Here is a 17940-nt window from a genome sequence, read left to right as displayed (position 1 = left end):
ACGTTCTTGGACTTCGACAGCATACATCATTACTTGACGCGAAAGGATGTTATGTAGACTTAATTTCTATTTCTGTACTCGGTGCTACCCCTTGGGCTCGCACCGTCAACTACTCGCAGTGATCCACAGAGTGTGGCCCATGCGGTCCGCCTGTCAAAGTTAGGAGGGTTTCCAACCCACTTTTCGAAACTTCGAGGAATTTCTCGGACTCCAATGTTGTAAGGAGTACGGAGTATTAGACCAGTCGTTGTTCAGGACAGCATGCCCCCCAGCGGACTTTATTTTCGTTTGCCAGGCGGTTGGGTTATTTTCTGCGACTACATATATACATATATTGATTGGGGTGGCCTTGATGCTTAAACCCGCTGAAGAAAGACCTGGGAAAATAAAACCCGAGTTACAGCATGTGACTTTATTTAGACCAATGGCTATTACTATCCATGGATCCATGGATAACTACTCGTTGATTATATCACCGTTGATTACTAGGTACAACCTTGTTGTACTCGCAGTGGATTTACTACAGATAGTACGGAATACTATATAAGATAAGCGTGGATATTTCTTTAGTATGTGTTCCTTCTGGTGAGTAGTCCACCGAGCATAAATCACTCACTTTCGGCCATCTGTTACAACATACACTGCGTATAAAGAAGAGGGAGATAGCCCAAGCCTCATCTACATGTCAAAGGAGAGAAGAAATAGAACTCAGCCAGATCTGAGATTCGAAGGAATCTACACTGATTTTACCGGCTAAACTATATTTAGAGCTTTGCTATTCGCGCTAACTTCAATCATGACATTTGAGTAAAAGAAGACAATGGATCTCTCATGTCAGAGATATTCCAAGGTCATAGTCTCGTAGACCACATACAGATATCTGACTGCATCTCATATTCCTATGAATTGACGTGTGAAGATGCAGCAGAGTGAGGGGAAGATTGTTTTATTTTCCCCCGTTTGTTTGTGAATTTCCCCTTTGGGGCGCGTCTGCAGGCGGTGAGGGAAGAATGATGATCCGAGTGGCTAAAACTGCCCACCGCCCCCTGTCAGTCGCGACTTCCCCGGGCAAAAAAACAACAGGTCCCCTCCGCGTATTCTCTCTCTTCTCTTTGCTTCTCTCTTTACTCTTTTCCGGCCTGAGCATGCCGGAGCTTGATTGATCCGCTCCTTGAAATTGAAAGATTGCTAGCATCATTCGTTTGCTTCAACCTTGAGGACTTGGACTCCTTTCTCTCCATCGTGCTTCATCGCGCTCCATCTGTTTACTCGTATTGATCATGGATGACTCCATGATGGAAGACTCGGTCTTCGAGGATGACGGAGGCAGCTCTGACTTTGCTCCCGAACCTGCACCGGTATGAACTCGCTCCGTTAGGCCACCATCAGACTCAACTTTGATTACTGACATTATGCGTCCTCTTAGAAACCCAAAGCCAAGGCTGCTCCTAAGAAAGCTGCCGCCAAACCTGCGGCCAAAAAGACTACACAGACCACACTAAAGACCAAGCCTGCTGCAAAGGCAGCTGCTACTAAGAAGAAGGCTAAGGCCGACAGTGAGGACGAAATGTCTGATATTCAAATGTCCGATGATGATTCTCTGCTCTCCCGCACTCCTCCCAAGGCCAAGAAAACGGCTGCGCCTAAGAGAGCTGGCTCAAAGCCTCTGGCCGATGTCGAAAATGAGTCTCATGGGGGAGACGCTGCTGCTGATAGCGCGAGCAAGAGTGGAGATGCATCAGAGAAGTACCAGAAAGTAAGTTGCTGCATTGCCTCTAGCGTAACCTAATCCTAGCCGGGACACTAACCTCTATTCTTTAATACAGCTCACCCAACTCGAGCACATTATCAAACGTCCCGATACCTACATTGGATCCACCGAACGTACCACCCAGCAGATGTGGGTTTACAACTCCGGAACTGAGTTGATGGAGTTCCGCGATGTCTCTTTCGTCCCCGGTCTCTACAAAATCTTTGACGAGATTGTGGTCAACGCCGCCGATAATAAGCACAACGACTCGAGCATGAACGAGATTCGGATCACGATTGACCGCGAGGCCGGTGAAATCAGCGTCTGGAACAACGGGCGTGGTATTCCCATCGAGATCCACTCCAAAGAAAAGATCTACGTGCCCGAACTTATCTTCGGCCATCTGCTCACTTCTTCGAACTACGACGATAGTCAACAGAAGGTGACTGGAGGTCGCAACGGTTTCGGTGCTAAGCTTTGTAATGTTTTCTCGACAGAGTTCACTCTCGAGACCCAGGACTCCCGCCAGAAGAAGAAGTACAAGCAAACCTGGACTGAGAACATGACGAAGATGGGCAAGGCAAAGATCACAGATGCCAAGGGAGATGACTACACCAAGGTCACTTTCAAGCCAGACTTTGCCAAATTCGGCATGGAGGGCATCGACGATGATTTCGAATCCCTTGTCAAGCGCAGAGTCTACGATTTGGCGGGTACGGCCGGTGTTGCTGTCAAGCTCAACAACACACGTGTCCCCATTCGTAGTTTCCGAAAGTACATGGAAATGTACACCAAAGCCATTCGCAAGGAGCGCGGTGATGATGGCCCTCCCACAAAGGATGAAATTATCACCTGCAGCCCCGATCCCCGATGGGAGATTGGTTTTGCTGTTTCAGACGGTTCGTTCCAGCAAGTCTCATTTGTAAACTCGATCGCAACAACCTCGGGTGGAACACACGTCAACTACATCGCCGATCAAATCTGTACCCGCTTGGCCGACCAAGTGAAGAAGAAGAACAAGTCTGGGGCAACTTTGAAGTCGGCACAGATTCGGAATCATATCTTCATTTTTGTAAAGGCCTTGATTGTCAACCCAGCTTTCACCTCCCAGACCAAGGAACAGTTGACGACAAAGGCTAGTCAATTTGGTAGCAAGTGTCCCCTTGATGAAGATTTCTACAAGAAGGTGTTGAAGACAGAGGTTATGTCAAATATTCTGCACTTTGCGGAGCAAAAGGCCGATCAGATCTTGAAGAAGGGTGATACTGGCCGACGCACGCGTATGAACAACCCAAAGTTGGTCGATGCCAACAAAGCTGGTACTAGGGAGGGTCACCACTGCACTCTCATTTTGACCGAGGGTGAATCAGCCAAGGGTTTGGCCATGGCAGGCAGAGCAGTTGTTGGACCAGACTTGTTCGGTGTTTTCCCCCTGCGCGGAAAGCTTCTTAATGTCCGCGATGCTTCTTTCGACCAAATTTCAAAGAACGTGGAAATCCAAAGCATCAAGAACTTCATTGGTCTGCAGCACAAGAAGGAGTACACTGATACCAAGGGACTGCGATATGGCCATCTCATGATCATGACTGATCAAGATCACGACGGTAGTCACATCAAGGGTTTGCTCATCAATTTCCTTCAAGCCCAGTTCCCCAGCTTGCTCAAGATTCCTGAGTTCCTCATTGAGTTTATCACTCCTATCATAAAGGTTTGGAAGGGTGACCCGAAAAACCCGACCAAGCAGAAGTCGTTCTTCACCATGCCCGAACATGATGAATGGCGTGAAGCTCACCAACACGAACGTGGCTGGGAACACAAGTACTACAAGGGTTTGGGAACCAGCACCACGGAAGATGCACAGGTCTATTTCCGCGACCTCGATCGCCATCTCAAGGAGTTCCACACCATGCAAGATGGTGAAGCTGGGCTTATTGAGCTGGCTTTCTCCAAGAAGAAGGCAGATGAGCGTAAAGAGTGGCTTCGACAATTCAAGCCTGGCACATTCCTGGATCATTCAGTGGCGAAGATTACATACACCGACTTCATCAACAAGGAGCTCATCCTGTTCAGTATGGCGGATAACCAGCGTTCGATCCCTTCCGTTGTGGATGGTTTGAAGCCAGGACAGCGCAAGGTGCTTCACACCTGTTTCCGCCGCAACCTAAAGAAGGACATGAAGGTGGTTGAGCTGGCAGGTCATGTATCCGGAATGACAGCCTACCATCACGGTGATGTCTCCCTGCAGCAGACTATCGTTGGTCTTGCTCAGACCTTTGTTGGCTCCAACAACATCAACTGCCTGGAGCCCAGTGGAAATTTCGGTAGTCGACTCCAAGGTGGTGGCGATTGTGCCAGTGCTCGTTACATTTACACTCGCCTGTCTCCCTTTGCACGCAAGGTTTTCCACTCGGCCGATGAACCCCTACTGACGTACAACGAAGACGATGGCAAGAAGATTGAGCCCGAGGTCTTTATGCCTGTCGTCCCGATGATTTTGATCAACGGTGCGGATGGTATCGGAACTGGTTGGAGTTCTTCTATCCCCAACTACAATCCTGAGGATGTCGTGAACAATCTCAAGCGCCTGATGGCGGGCGAGCCTACTGAGCCAATGCAGCCGTGGTTCCGTGGCTTCACCGGTGAGGTTGTAGCTGTGGGTGGGGATCGATTTAAATTCAGCGGTATAATCAGGGAATGTGGTGAGAAGGAGGTCGAGATCACCGAATTGCCTATTCGAACCTGGACGCAGGATTTCAAGGACAAGCTAGAGGAAATCATCAAGGCTGAGAAGGTGCCATCCTTCATCAAAGATTACAGGGACTACAACACCCACACCAAGGTCCACTTCATTATCCAACTCGACGAGAAGCACATGAAGGTTGCTCTGACTGAAGGGTTGGAAGAAAAATTCAAGCTGACCAAGACGATTGCAACAACCAATCTGGTGGCTTTCGATCCCGAGGGCCGCATCACCAAGTACGCCACCGTCGATGACATTCTCAAGGAGTTCTTTGTCGTCCGTCTCAAATATTACGAGCGACGCAAGCAGTTTCAACTTGCCGATCTACAGAGAGATCTGGAGAAACTGAGCAACCAAGCTCGCTTTGTGCAGATGATTATCGATGGCAAATTGGTCATCTCCAAGAAGAAAAAGCCTGTTTTGATCGCCGAGCTAAAGGACAAGGGCTTCAAGCCAATTTCTAAGGTGGCCGAGGCCCCTAAAATGGGTGAAGATGAGCCTGTGGTAGAGGAAGAAGGAGAAGAGGAGTCGGATGACAATGACACTCAAAAACTATCTAGCTCATTTGACTACCTTCTGAGCATGCCTATGTGGTCGCTGACCCAAGAGCGAGTGGAGAAGCTCCGCCGCCAGATCGGCGATAAGGAAACAGAGGTCGACGTCTTAATTAACTTGTCCAAGGAGGATATTTGGACCCGCGATTTGGACGAGTTCATTCAGGAGTGGCGCTTCCAGCTTGAAGATGAGGACCGTCGAGCCCGCAAGGTGGCTGGTCTGGGCCGTCGCGTCTCGGCCAAGCTGGCCACTGGTGGTGGTCGCGCTGCGGCTTCGCGCAAGCGTAAGGCTGCTAACGGCGATGATCCAGATGACGAAGACTTCGGGGCCCCTAAGACGAAAAAGGCCGCCGCAGCCAAGAAAAAGGAGCAGCCCAAAAACAGCTTGATGAATTTCCTCAGTAAACCTCCGAGCAAACCAAGCCCATCCGCTGCGGCAGACGGATCGGATGATGAATTCGACATGGACATGGAGGTGCTTCCGAAGAAGAGTCGTGCTGCATCAAAGCCTAAAACTATGCCGAAAGAAGAAGACGACTTTATCGACATCGACGATGTTCCCCAGACCTCACGCGCATCAGCTCAGCCAGCTGACGACCCGATGGACGTGGATGTGGATGAAGCGCCAAAGCCCAAACCAGCAGCCAAGGCAGCGACCAAGCCGGCCGCTAAACGAGGAGCTAAGGCCAAGGCCAAGGTCGAAGAGGACTCCGATGACGATTTCTTGGAGATTGCCAACGAGGCTCCCAAGCCCGCGGTCCAGTCTTCTCGCGCTCGCAAGCCTGTGAAGTACTCAGCGCCTAGCGATTCTGACAGTGACAATGGTGATGATCTTCTTGGAGACGTTAGCATGATGGTCAAAGGCATTGGTGGCGACTCTGGCGCCGGTTCTCGACAGCTCTTCTCGGAGCGTCCGCGCTCGGAAAGCAGTGCCAGCGTGAAGACTGCCGCAAAGTCCTCCAAGGTCAACGACGATTTCGATCCGGATGAGACTGACTACAGCAAGCTCATTCCTCAGAACTCCCCACGGCGCTCCATTCAGGTCAAGGCCAAGGACGTCAAGCTCGACGACAAGGATGAAGACGAGGAGGACCAGCCAGTCAAGCCGACTGCTAGGGCCAAGGCTGGGTCAAAAGCCAAAGCTGCTCCCAAGGCTGCCGCCAAGGTTGTAGAGGTCGACGACGATGATGACGACGAGGAGGACGAGCCGATCAAGCCAACTGCTCGGGGTAAAGCTGCGCCCAAAGCCAAGGCTGCTCCGAAGGCCGCTGCCGCCACCTCGGCCGCGAAGGGGCGTGGTCGCCCCAAGAAAGAGCCAGCTCCTAAACCCGCCCCCAAGTCTGCTCCCCCAGTTTATCCCCGGCGGCCAAGGGTTATGCTTCTAAGCATGGCAAGACAAGCAAGAAGATTGCGGATGATTACTCGGAGGATGACATCGACGCAATGGCCAACGACATTTTGGATTCTCCAGCGGGCAAAGTGAATGCGGATATCTCGGAGGACGATGAGCCCGCTCCTGCCCCCCGCCGCGCTGCTGCAAGCCGTCCTGCTCGTGGCGCCGCACAGCAAAAGAAGTCCTATGTCATTGAGGATGTCAGCGAAGAAGAATCGGCCGATGATTTCGATGAAGACGAAGACGAGAGCGACTAAGTAGTGAAATAGTGAGGCCAGGGGGCCATTTGCGATGTTCTCTTGTTTTGCAATGCTCTCTGTTGTGTTTTTATTTTCTTTCACTTCCATGTCTTAGTTTGATATTTTAGGGAGATCTGGCAGAGCCAGTGCATGCAAGCGAATATGAGATCTTTTAATTTTCAATCTTCTCTCTTTGTAAATCTATTATGAGGTATCTGACGTTGCTCTGGAATTGAAGACCATTCAGACTATACGACAAATGAGGTTGTGGGCGGTAATGCTGGTAAACAAGGTACATAAACATAGGGCAAGAATTCATAAGATACATGTAGGAGCTTCAGTTTCCATTTAACACCTAACACCATCCAGTCTAACCCATTGCCCGTCATAAGAATCATCAGAGAAAACAAAGTAGCATTGTAGCCTCGAACAGGCTGTTTGAAACCCCCCAATGTCAACTAGCCCATCAAGATCCTCAATCCTGTTGCATCAAATAAAAGGAACACTGACTTGAACAAGCAAACCTTCAACTCCAAGTAAAGTCATCAAATCAGACAAAGTTCCTCACAAAATGCATAGAGACAGCACCGCACAGAAACCTTCCGCTGCGAGACCCATAAACGCCATTCCCATGTCAAATTTGCAGCGCAGCCGGTCATCAAAGCGAAGCTCGACGTCGCTTACGGCTACGAGACTCGTCACCATCGAGAGAGCGGCAGTCAGGAGGCGAGGTCAACTCGTCATCGTCCATCTCAGTCTCGGTTCCGGTGCTTTCGAGCTCATTCATGTGCAGACGAAGAAGAGCCTCAGCAGCCTTTACCTCACGGGTGAAATGAGGCGACGGCTGAGGACGCGCAGCTCGAGACTTCCGGCTGGGGTACTTCTTAGTCAGGGATGCAGGACTTGTAGAGCCGTCCTTGCCAACGGGAGCTCCAACAAGAGTCTTCTTGAGAGGGGGTCCGCGGTAGTCTTCGTCATCATCGTCGTCCATTTGCCAATCATCGTCCGAGTCAGTGAGGTCATCATAGTCGCTTTGCGTAGCGACCACCTCCAAAGCAGGGTTGGTGGGCTCGTCGAGGCCAGCGAGCTTGTCATCTACCGGAGGGGAGTTCGGAGTGGAATACATGTTGGACGAGCCATCACTCTCGGTTTCACTATCGCTGATACCACCAGGGACATTCTCCGGGCGCATAGCATCTGAGATAGCACGGAGGATGGCCCGGGGTGATTCGACCCGGGAGCGGGGGATAACGTTAGAGCTGCGCGGTGGGTTGATGGGTGTGAAGGTAGACATGGACGACTGGCTCCTGGGCGACATGCAGTAAGGCTCCATAGAGGAGTCCCGGGCACTGGGGTTACTGTCGGCGTATTTGGTACGCGGAATCTTGAGCGGGGGAAGCGTCAAGGAGGAGTCTTGTCGGCCCAATACTCCCATACCACGGAGAAGGGTATGTGTTGAGGAAGGTGCATTGATTGCGGGAGGGTTGGCTCCGGCGCTAGACTTCATCTCCAACGAGCGATAGTAGTTGGAGAGGTTGGTGGCACGCTGCACAATATCTGGGGGGATAATCATACGGCCATGAGTTTTGCGGTCCGTTGGGGGGGATACACATGGCCGGGAATTCTGTGCCAAACAGTGGGGTCAGGGCGTATCGGATTCTCCAGCAGAAGGTGGCTGCCATGGCTTTGGCAGCTTCGTATGGCATCCAGTATCCTATGTGGAAATTAAAATATAGGTATTAGATCTAGTCTTCAAGTAATCGATTTGTATGAGAAGACGGTATAAAGAGCTTGCTTACCTTGAGCGGAAAGTGCCCCGCCGGTGATGCTGTGGCAGATATCGCGGAGGCCGGGGTTCTGGTTTAGCATCTTGCCTGGGGTAGTCTATAACGAGTTAGAAATTCCGAGTATATGCAAGAGCAACCTTGTGGACTTGCCTTGGAGTAGCCATTACACTTGAACAGGTGTGTAATCCGAACGATGCCAATGTTATAGTCCCACATAACATGCCATTCCTTTTCCTCGCCGGGGATTTGGAATGTGTATTGAAAGACTAGATGGAAGAGTCAGATGTGAATATCAAAGGCAGGTTCAACGGCACATACCATGGAAGCTATCTCGACCGGTCTTCTCTTGGAAGGTTTTCTTGTCGCTGGCATAAGGGATCTGACGTGGATAGTCGGCAATATTGCCAAAGGGACGTAGCGAGAGCTCTCGATGAGCCTTCTCGAGCTCCGCGTCTCTTTCCTCGCAAGGAGGATAGCGGCACTCGCCCTGGATCTTGCCACGGCGAAAGACCGGGGCATCCTTGGCCATCTTCTGCCGTTTCTCACGTGAGGCAGGGAAGGACGGATGAGGATTTCGCCTTTCGGGCTGAGGATTCAAAAGGGATTTGATAGATAGCATTAAGAAGTTCAAGTGCTATCCTTGGAGGAAGAAGGGTTGAAGAAGTACGAAGTCTCCGGGGGAAAGAAGGAGCTTAATGTCTCTTGGAACAAGAGGCGTTTTCCAGTACTGAAAGACAGAGGTCAAACATACAAGAAACAAAGTAAAGCAAGACAATCCAAGATCTTTGTTCGAAGGTTTGTTCCGTACAGATTCTAGAGGTAAGGTGAGTAAGTAAGGTGAGTAAAGTGAGTACAGATTGTTTGTTGGCACAACTTTCGAGGAGACAGAGGCAGCGGTGAATAGACAAGAACTCGGTCTGACAGGGAAATGGGCTTCACCGGTACTTTCTCTCTATCTCCCTCTATATCTCTCATATCAGGGTCCTTGAAGTTGTGAAGTTGGACGAGTCCACTGTTTGTCCGCGTGGGAAAGTTCCCATCTTCGACTTTGGACTGATGATGCAGTGTCGATCTCCCCTGGAAGCAATTACAAAAATAACACATTTGAGACCTGTGTCTCTCTTCTCTCTCGAGGCATAACCTGTTTCACATTCACAAACTGTGACTACCCAACCTCCAAAGAGATCAGTGAAAGAGAACCGTTTCAGAGACCATGTGGATATCCTGGATTCCATTTTGGAAACGCAGAGAGTCACCGCTGCATGCAAACAGCCTGTTGCGGTAAGATATACGTACAAAGGCCTACTATATTATACGGTATACTATGAATGCCCTAATATCCCGGGGTAAAGAGCTCAACCGTTGTCCCACCATCTGTCATTTCTTCAGAATCTTATCGAAGCACCCATGCCAGATCTTCCTTGGCATTGAAGTAGAGACAGAGTACTGCAGCATCCGGAGCATTAGGATACCAGTTTAATGGCCCAATAAGAAGTTACATGCCATGGTGGCTCGACAGGATGAGCATCAAAGAGGTCTCAGACTCACGGCAAGCTGCAGGGCGACTTACTCCTTGTATAACGGAAAGCTGCATTACCTAGCGAGTCCGCGAAGTGCATCTGAGAAAATCTGTGCTGCGCAGATAAACTTCTGACATCAAAGATACTAAAGAGTGACAAGGATCTTCACTTCGGTGCCACGCTTCCATGCCTATACAGTGTGCACTAGGCTGTACAAGACTATACATTTGATAGACGGGGTAAGGCTGAATTGATACGGATTCTGAGCATGTCAGAAAGGATTGCAGTGGTTCGTTGCTATTGAACACAGTCTTGCACTTCACTACTTCTCTTTTTTTCCCCTTCTTGATTGAATGCCCATTCTAAGTCTTTGGACTTTTTTCGACTAGACCGCTGATTGACGGCGTGCGTATAACAGAGACATGGACTTTCCGGAGGCGCAAGAGACATAATAACGACTTCAAAGAACTTTCCATGCATCCTTCTATGCAGTAGTCCGACACGTTGGTGGCTGTTAGAGCCCACTTTTCCTGTCCATATCTCTTTTCTTTTCTCTTCTTGAACTGACTTATACCATAGTGTCACACTGACTTCTCCCAGTCCGTTTCGCAACCCGCTATCGTACCCACCTGCCCGTTTAGTGTAGTCTGCATAAGTCTTTCAACAGGTACAAGGGGTCCATCCGCCAATCGGTGCCGGGCCGGGGCAGCATTACAGAGCACCGCAGAAAACGGTGCATATAGACGCCGGCAGGACGCTATGCAATCTGGTCAGAGACTGTAAAGGTCGAGGACTGAAGTGTCAACTAGATGTCAACACAACCGGGCTAGTTTTCGAGGGGGATGGGCTCGATTGCATTGGAGTCGGTCTGCAAAGAGTCCCAACAGCCGAGACCGGGAGAGTCCAGAAACGAGGACTGGTTTCCAATGTCTTAGACACTCTGGTGCTGGCTAAACATTCTCTATTAAACCCCAAAGAGCGGTAAACCCGGACATGCGTGTCCCCCATCTGCGACGCGTCTCAGATCCCGGGCTTCTGGAAAAGGGGCAAGAAGCCATGTCTCAATTGGGATGCTGCTGTTGATGTTTAGGCCCTTCTCAAGCGGTTATTTCCCTTCCTATATTCATTTCCATAAAGTATAATCGAGCCTCTTAGTAACATTCGACTCTTTCAGGTTGCCCTTGGAGGATTCCTCTTTTCACATGGTTATCAAGAAGTCGACAGACTCATCGTTCAGGTCAGAGCTGAACAGCTCTTGAAGATGCTGTATCATGATAGCAAGATCGCAACAGTGGACAAGGAATACACGGAGCGTCATGTCCACATGAGCCTACAAGACTCGATACTAAATCCAAGTTCCAACCAGATAAAAGACTCACTTCTATCACAAAGAGGTCCAGACCTCGACCCGTTGAACACAGAATGAAAACCGGACCCGAACCCCCACTTCATTCAAGACGCTTGGGATTCACAAGATACCCCTCACCCGCAGATATCAGACAAAACAGTCCGTAATTCTGTATCACAGTCCTCGAATCCGGGGTATATGGGGAGAGATGAAGGGGAAACACAGTTCCGAGCACGACTGAACAAGGCAAGTCTTCGAGGGAGAGGGGAAGTACAATGAAAGGGAAAACAGAATCGTCACAGGCCGGCCCGAATCGCGATGCGGCGAATAGGGAGCCGGGTCAGTGGACCGGGATGAAACTCAACGGCTGCCTTGCACTGTTGGGTGATCAAGGCCGCTTGCATGGGATTGCGAGCAACTACCCAAGTCGGTTGGGTCGTGGCATTTTGTGCATTAAGATGGGAGTCATGACGCACGGATATGGCAGGATGTAGACTGGATCTGGTTTCCTGGTGAGTAGTACGTATACAATTCGTGATAGTTGCCTAGATGGTAGTCGAGGTCCCTGCGCGAGGCTCGAGGACGGGCACACTGCATGTCTTGATTAAGGATATATGGAAAGCCAAGTGAAGGACATGAATTTATGTAAATGTAATCCCATTACAAACAATATGAACCCGAGAAAGACATAGACAAGGGGCGTTTGAAGAAAAGAAGTAGACGGATAAAAATGTCCAGTGTGTTAGGGGGTGAATAAAGTGCGAAAAGGGGAGACAAGAGACATGACAGCTCATTTATCGCTCAAGAATCTTCCTTTTTTTGGGGGTTCGTCGTCGACACGAGGATTTGGCGACTAGAGCCTATGCATTCCCAAGGGATCCCCAACAAGAACAGGTGACTCAAAAATCCATCTCACGTGCCATTCGGCATATCCAGCTGCTGAGTGATCATGGCCACAATAATGATATTCATTCACCAAAGCATATTTAATTGATGTTCAAGTTTGAGGTCAATTAATATTCCTGGTCAAGATGACCTAGTATTATTGAGACCTACTTAAATGGCCAGAAGAGGCTCACGGTCACCGGCCTGCTCTGCCGGCTCCACGGACGCAACAATGTCAGACTCGGAAGACTGAGCGACAGGAGCGGCCTTGGGAGCCTCGGGGAAGTCCTCGTGCTTGACGGCGGGCTCGGCGACAGGGGCAGTGAACTCGGGAATGGGAGTCTTGGCAGACTCGGCCACGGTCTCACGCTTGACCGGGCTCACGACCTTGGTCGCTTCCGGGGAGGCAGAGCGTCGGGAGCCGATGATACCCTGGGCCTTGGTGCTGTACTCGCCAACATACTGCTTCATCAAGCCGGTGGCGTGCGAAGTACGCTCGCCAGCCATGTCACGAAGCTGGTTGGTCTGGGAGTTGATAATCTCCTGAGCGTTGACAATCTGCTCATCAATGAGCTCACGGTTGCTGATGTAGACGAGGGGGTAAAGTATGTGGTGGTCACGGCAATCACGGCCAAGCCCCAGAAAGGAACGAAGCGGATCAGCCAGTAGCCGGTGAAAGCAGCAGTGAAAGCCTGACAAGCCGTTAGTTTCTGCCTTCTCGTTCACCTCCGTTCTGGGCAAGTTGGAACCTACCAAAATGGTGTGGAGGACATTCTCAGCGAACAGGATACGCTGGAACTCGATCAGGAAGAAGTCCACAAGCTGCTCGAGGTCCTCGAGGACAGCCTCGACGGTCTCCTTAGGGATAGTGTAGTAACGGCGGGGGCGGAATCCGCTGGCGACTCCCCGCTTGAGGATAACTTGGCCAGCAACCTCGACGGTGGCGGTCACTGCACACAATTGTTAACCACTCTGTTGACAGTGGGTCACGCGACCAACTAACTCACCTCCCAAAGACATGTACAAGAATTTGAAGGCCCATCGGAGGAGAGGCAGATAACGGGCGGCGAAGATGAAGCAGATCACGCTGGCGTAGGAGACGGCGGTCGCGCGGGGTTGTTCCCACTATACATGCACACACAGATTAGCAAGCTATCCAAATTGAAGACTCGGGCGACAACTCACGCTCAAAAGGCTATACATCAAAGAGTGGTAGTCTAGACATTTGTTAATATCCGACCCAACCAAACCAGTTCTCATGACATACGGGTCAATGGTTGACCATCGGCGGTGGTGGTCGAAGGGGTCACACGCGAGTTTTTCAGATCGCGAAGCTCATCGCCAGTGCGGGATGCTTCGGACTTCACATTATCGACAACTGGGCCTATAAAGAAACTGGTCAGCATGCTTTGGTGGCATCGGAGACTTCCGGCTTCCTATTTACCCTTGGTAATAGCATCACTGATGCCTGAAGGCAAGAGGGGTCAAGGTCAGTTTCTCGGAATCTAGGAAAAAGAAAAGAGCATGCTGCAGGGTCACTATTAGCTTATTTATCCTGCAGGATTGAAATGATCTGTTGATTTTCTTACCTTACTGCCCGTGTTAGGGTAGGTCACGTCACCAGAAGCCATGACGGTGATATTCGTGGAAGCACGTCAGGGGGGAGTTTTAGAAGCGAAATTAGAAAATTCGTAAGAAGATTATCAACGGGGTCGGAGGCGTGAATCCTAGAAAAGAAATGAAAGTGGGAAGGGGAAAGAGAAAGAAGAGGAACAGAAAAAGATAAGGGAAGATTCGACTTCCAAGGTTGTTGTGATGCTGTCATGTGCGTTGCCAAGCCCGAACAGCTATCTCACCTGGGCATCTGGATATCTGGGCATCTCTTGTGGATGACGAATTTCCAAGCTACCTAGGTATTAATCTTGATTTTACTGGAGAATATCCTTTATTGTACATCAACTGGAAAATATATGAATAATATCTTGATCTTGGTCAATGGCACTCGACAAGCATATAGGTGCATACCTAGGTATCTATACCACTTTCAACACTGTTACTTCTAGCCTTAATGTACTTTTGCTATAAAATTCTAGTTCTAGTGTTCAACTTCCATGTTATACAAGCTATACATACTCCGACGTGTGTAATATAGTTATGACTTCATGCACTTGTACAACCAATCACAACTCTACAAGGACGAACCTCGGCTATACCTAACTCTACCTATGTATATGATTATAGCTACACTCCGAGCTGTAAGGATATGTATACCTAGGTAGCCTTTAGAAGCTTTTTAAGATTAGTTTCTTACTCTATCTCTCGAGGTTGCCTCCCTTAAACCGTTTCCTAATGATCTGGTTGGGGCTAATCGAATATTTTATATATTTACAGCCGGATCTGCTATTAATATGCTATATAATACTGGATAATAGCCTAATGATGAAACAGGGAAATGACTAAAATACTGAATAGTAGTCTACAGCACTCCATAAATCAATCCCCTAAATATAACAACTGCGATTGTTGACCTTGCGGTAACGTGTCAATTTCAATTTATTGTGAACGGATTATTTATTACATCATTGCTCCAACAGTCCACTGGTGGTGAATATCCTTATGTAGGTAAACATGTATTCACGAGGTGATGGTACAAACGTATATCGTAAGTGCAGTTGATCCTATTGAATACCCCCACTTCACATTTACCGTGACGTGCGTTTACCTTGTTTCTTTTAATATTCCGAGACTGATTCGTATTTAAGGGGTTAAAAGACGTCCATTCTTATAACATGCTGTAGGGAAAGAGTGGTTTTGATTATGAGCAATATGAGCAACCAACCATCGATAGAACAGGTATTGATCGAAAAAAGGTCTGGTCGATCTATGCTATGCACAGACTAACCATCTTGGAATACTATTTTGGGGGTTAACTCAAGCTATATCTATGGCTCGTAGTGACAGAATTGACTTACATCGAATTTTCCCGAAATAGCTTTGATTTCATCCTCTAAGATGAGCTGTGTGGAAATGATCTGTATTAAGCTCTAATCACGCTTGCTCTCTGTCTCACCTATCCAATTCGTATTGATGTTGGTGTTGAAGATAGGACGTATTGCCTGAATCCCACCCTCACCTAAGGAAACATCGAATCCCCGTAGTTTCTGGCCGTAGAGGTTGATTGTTACTTGCTTCCCTGGTAGCCGATAGCCAAAAATGATATTCGGGGTTCCCGCATCTGCACTTATCAGATCAAATCCAGTGATATATGTCTTCGATCCTTCAGGTAAGATAGACACGGCCAAGCCGATAATGTTTTGTAGTGAAACAGTTTGCACAACGGCATAGTGGTATGCATAACAGGTTCGGCACTCTGTGTGATTTTGCCCCTGTTGGGCAGTTCTATCGCATCGCATCTTAGTAGAAGCCTCCTTCCAGGATACTCCACTAAGCAAATTATTCTGGGATCTAGGCTGATCGTCCAAGGCTTTAACCATCGAACACCTATCTGCTAGCCATTGATTGTTTCTCCAAATTCGGCGTATAGTCCAGAGTTGAAGATGTGGCTGGTCTATCCTTGCCGTGCAATGGTAGATCGATCGCCAGTTCTTCCTTTTGCGGTTTTGGGGTGCCTCGGCTAGATAGGCTAGAAACCCGCGGTCTCCGTTTACTCGGAATCTTGTCTTCCAGAATGACTGGAGTTGGAAAAGAAGTGCCATCGCTCGGGAGGCATATCGAAGGCTGAAGAAATCGACAGTAGAAAGGTAAGCTGCGATTTCAAGCCGTATCTCCATCGCGAGTAAGCCGAAGCAGTCAGCCCCAGAAGTCGGGTTGTGGCTAGAGTCTGTATTTTTCCGTTTCATTTTGGGGAGTTTTCTCGTGGCGTCTCCAATCCCCCGGATAATAGGTCGTTCCAGAGGATGCCATGGATATTCCTTACCCCTGGGATCTAGCACTATGTGCATAGGTGTCAATCAGTATGATTATTCTCGTAGGGATAAAAACCTCACCTCCGACAGGTCTTGCTGAGCCAGGGATCAGACTTCGAAAAGCCTATTTAAATCGACCTCTCCGTTTGCAAAGTGCTTAACCAAGGCCGACCAACAAGACTCATGAAACAAGAAAGCCTCATTATCCTGTGCCTTATCATACCAAGGGCCATATTTCTCAAGATCCCCATCACTCGGGGGAACCTCAAGATACTCTTCAAGCCAGTCAAAGTCGGTTACAGCAACATCCGACAACTTGGCTCCGTCGGGGGTTAAATACACTATGAATGTTGAGTTTGATGTAATACATAATTCTATGTCCCCCATCCACTGTGAACTTACCCGCTCGATAACTTGCCATCCAAGGATAATTGGAATCGGGCATGAAAAGCGATAAACAAGAGAAGCAGAGAAGATAAGGACATGGGCTTGTTTTGGACAGGGGCACCGTGGGATATGGCGATTCAGAGTCCATGGCCTGTCAGATTTCATCAATAGGATTATAATCGAATATTTGATACAAGGAGCTGATTACAGGGGAAATATAAAATAATTAGGTATGAAGCGATCATCGTGACATCAACGAGGGAATAAATGATTCATTTCCTTAAGGTTGGACAATGCACTTCCATCGAACTCCATATGAGGCAATATTTCAGAGCGTAAGAAGCAAAGAAAGATCCGATGGATGAACATCTAGCTCTCCACTATCGGTATGGAATGTTAATGATCGCCGGAAACAAGAGAAACAAAGACAACGGAGAAAGTGTGCTCTTGCCCAATCCTACTCGTTCTCAGCAGCTAGGATTACATCTACCCTCCAGGTATCCCTCGCGAGCCTCGTGATATCTTCATGAGTCATGAGGAAATCACCCTCTCTATCTCCGGGATCTCGGAGGAAAAGGCTTCTGAAGGGTATCTCGAACCTCCCACCAATGATAGGATCCTGACTAGACGATCGTGGTTTTTCGATCCACATTTTTTGAACTGGGGCTGCGACAACTCGGTTTGGGTAGTCTTTGGTAGGCTTATGCCTTAGCCCCCACTGCTCGAGACTGATATTCCACTCCACAGATCCCGATAGCACATTTTCGGGCCGATTACACAGCGGTAGTGCGAGCTAGAGCCGGATTATCAGAGATATCCTGAACAGTATCCTGAACAGTGAGGGCCAGCTTCTCATGCGCAGCCAACGTGGCAAGTTGAATCGCACTGAGTGAATCCCTGCCCAATCGGAAGAAATGGTCCTCTCTTGCAATTTCACTGGTTTCAAGACCAAGTACCTTCGACCACATTCTTTGCATCCTTTGCTCCACGAAGGTGTCTGGAGGGGTTCTCGACTGCAATGCTGTGGTCGTCGCCTTTGCTGTTGTTGGAGGTGCTCGCAAAGCAGCTAAATCTTGACGTGGAAGCACTAAGCCGGTCACTTGAAGCTGTCGTCGGTCAGTTTTGCCAGATGAATGCAGTGGGAACTGCCAGAGAGGTATGTAGACAGAAGGAACCATGTACTGTGGGAGGGTCTTCAGGAGAGATTTGTTGAGATCTTTGGTTAGATCCCACATGGCTTGTCGCAGCTGTTGTGCATCTTCAGGCTCCGCAGACTCGATTTGACTCATAGCGAGGAAACCAACCAAAGTCGGGCGACCTCCAGAGCCCTTGCTGGCCCCAGTCGTGACCAGCTCCACAATAGGGTTAACCCGTTTACCCGTTCGTGAGTACAATTGCTGTTGGATGTGAT

The 17940-nt window shown here is 49.0% G+C and overlaps 5 protein-coding genes across 5 annotated transcripts; 1 reads left to right on the top strand and 4 right to left on the bottom strand.

Moving 5' to 3' along the window:
• Positions 1-1280: 1280 nt before the first annotated feature.
• N7489_011914 (DNA topoisomerase 2) lies at positions 1281-6694 on the top strand (the record flags this gene model as incomplete). Its single annotated transcript, XM_056717663.1, is given in 4 exon segments — positions 1281-1358; positions 1427-1756; positions 1827-6382; positions 6397-6694. 4 exon segments carry the CDS (start codon positions 1281-1283, stop codon positions 6692-6694), a joined length of 5262 nt encoding a protein of 1753 aa, XP_056565285.1.
• A 640-nt stretch (positions 6695-7334) lies between these two features.
• N7489_011913 (uncharacterized protein) lies at positions 7335-9082 on the bottom strand (the record flags this gene model as incomplete). Its single annotated transcript, XM_056717662.1, has 5 exons — positions 7335-8233; positions 8286-8390; positions 8476-8550; positions 8631-8729; positions 8782-9082. The coding sequence occupies 5 exons, from the start codon at positions 9080-9082 to the stop codon at positions 7335-7337; spliced, it is 1479 nt and encodes a 492-aa protein (XP_056565284.1).
• A 3305-nt stretch (positions 9083-12387) lies between these two features.
• Positions 12388-13847, bottom strand: N7489_011912 (uncharacterized protein; the record flags this gene model as incomplete). The annotated part of the gene is made up of 8 exons (XM_056717661.1): positions 12388-12774; positions 12846-12908; positions 12970-13166; positions 13224-13341; positions 13402-13433; positions 13484-13600; positions 13661-13684; positions 13811-13847. The coding sequence occupies 8 exons, from the start codon at positions 13845-13847 to the stop codon at positions 12388-12390; spliced, it is 975 nt and encodes a 324-aa protein (XP_056565283.1).
• A 2403-nt stretch (positions 13848-16250) lies between these two features.
• N7489_011911 (uncharacterized protein) lies at positions 16251-16587 on the bottom strand (the record flags this gene model as incomplete). Its single annotated transcript, XM_056717660.1, has 2 exons — positions 16251-16483; positions 16545-16587. 2 exons carry the CDS (start codon positions 16585-16587, stop codon positions 16251-16253), a joined length of 276 nt encoding a protein of 91 aa, XP_056565282.1.
• Positions 16588-17302: 715 nt separating this feature from the next.
• On the bottom strand, positions 17303-17818 carry N7489_011910 (uncharacterized protein; the record flags this gene model as incomplete). The annotated part of the gene is made up of 1 exon (XM_056717659.1): positions 17303-17818. One exon carries the CDS (start codon positions 17816-17818, stop codon positions 17303-17305), a length of 516 nt encoding a protein of 171 aa, XP_056565281.1.
• Positions 17819-17940: the final 122 nt, after the last annotated feature.

This window comes from Penicillium chrysogenum (assembly GCF_028827035.1).
Source record: "Penicillium chrysogenum strain IBT 35668 chromosome Unknown utg000005l_segment0_segment0, whole genome shotgun sequence".
Lineage (NCBI taxonomy): Eukaryota > Fungi > Ascomycota > Eurotiomycetes > Eurotiales > Aspergillaceae > Penicillium > Penicillium chrysogenum.
This window is presented reverse-complemented; position numbering and strand designations above follow the sequence as displayed.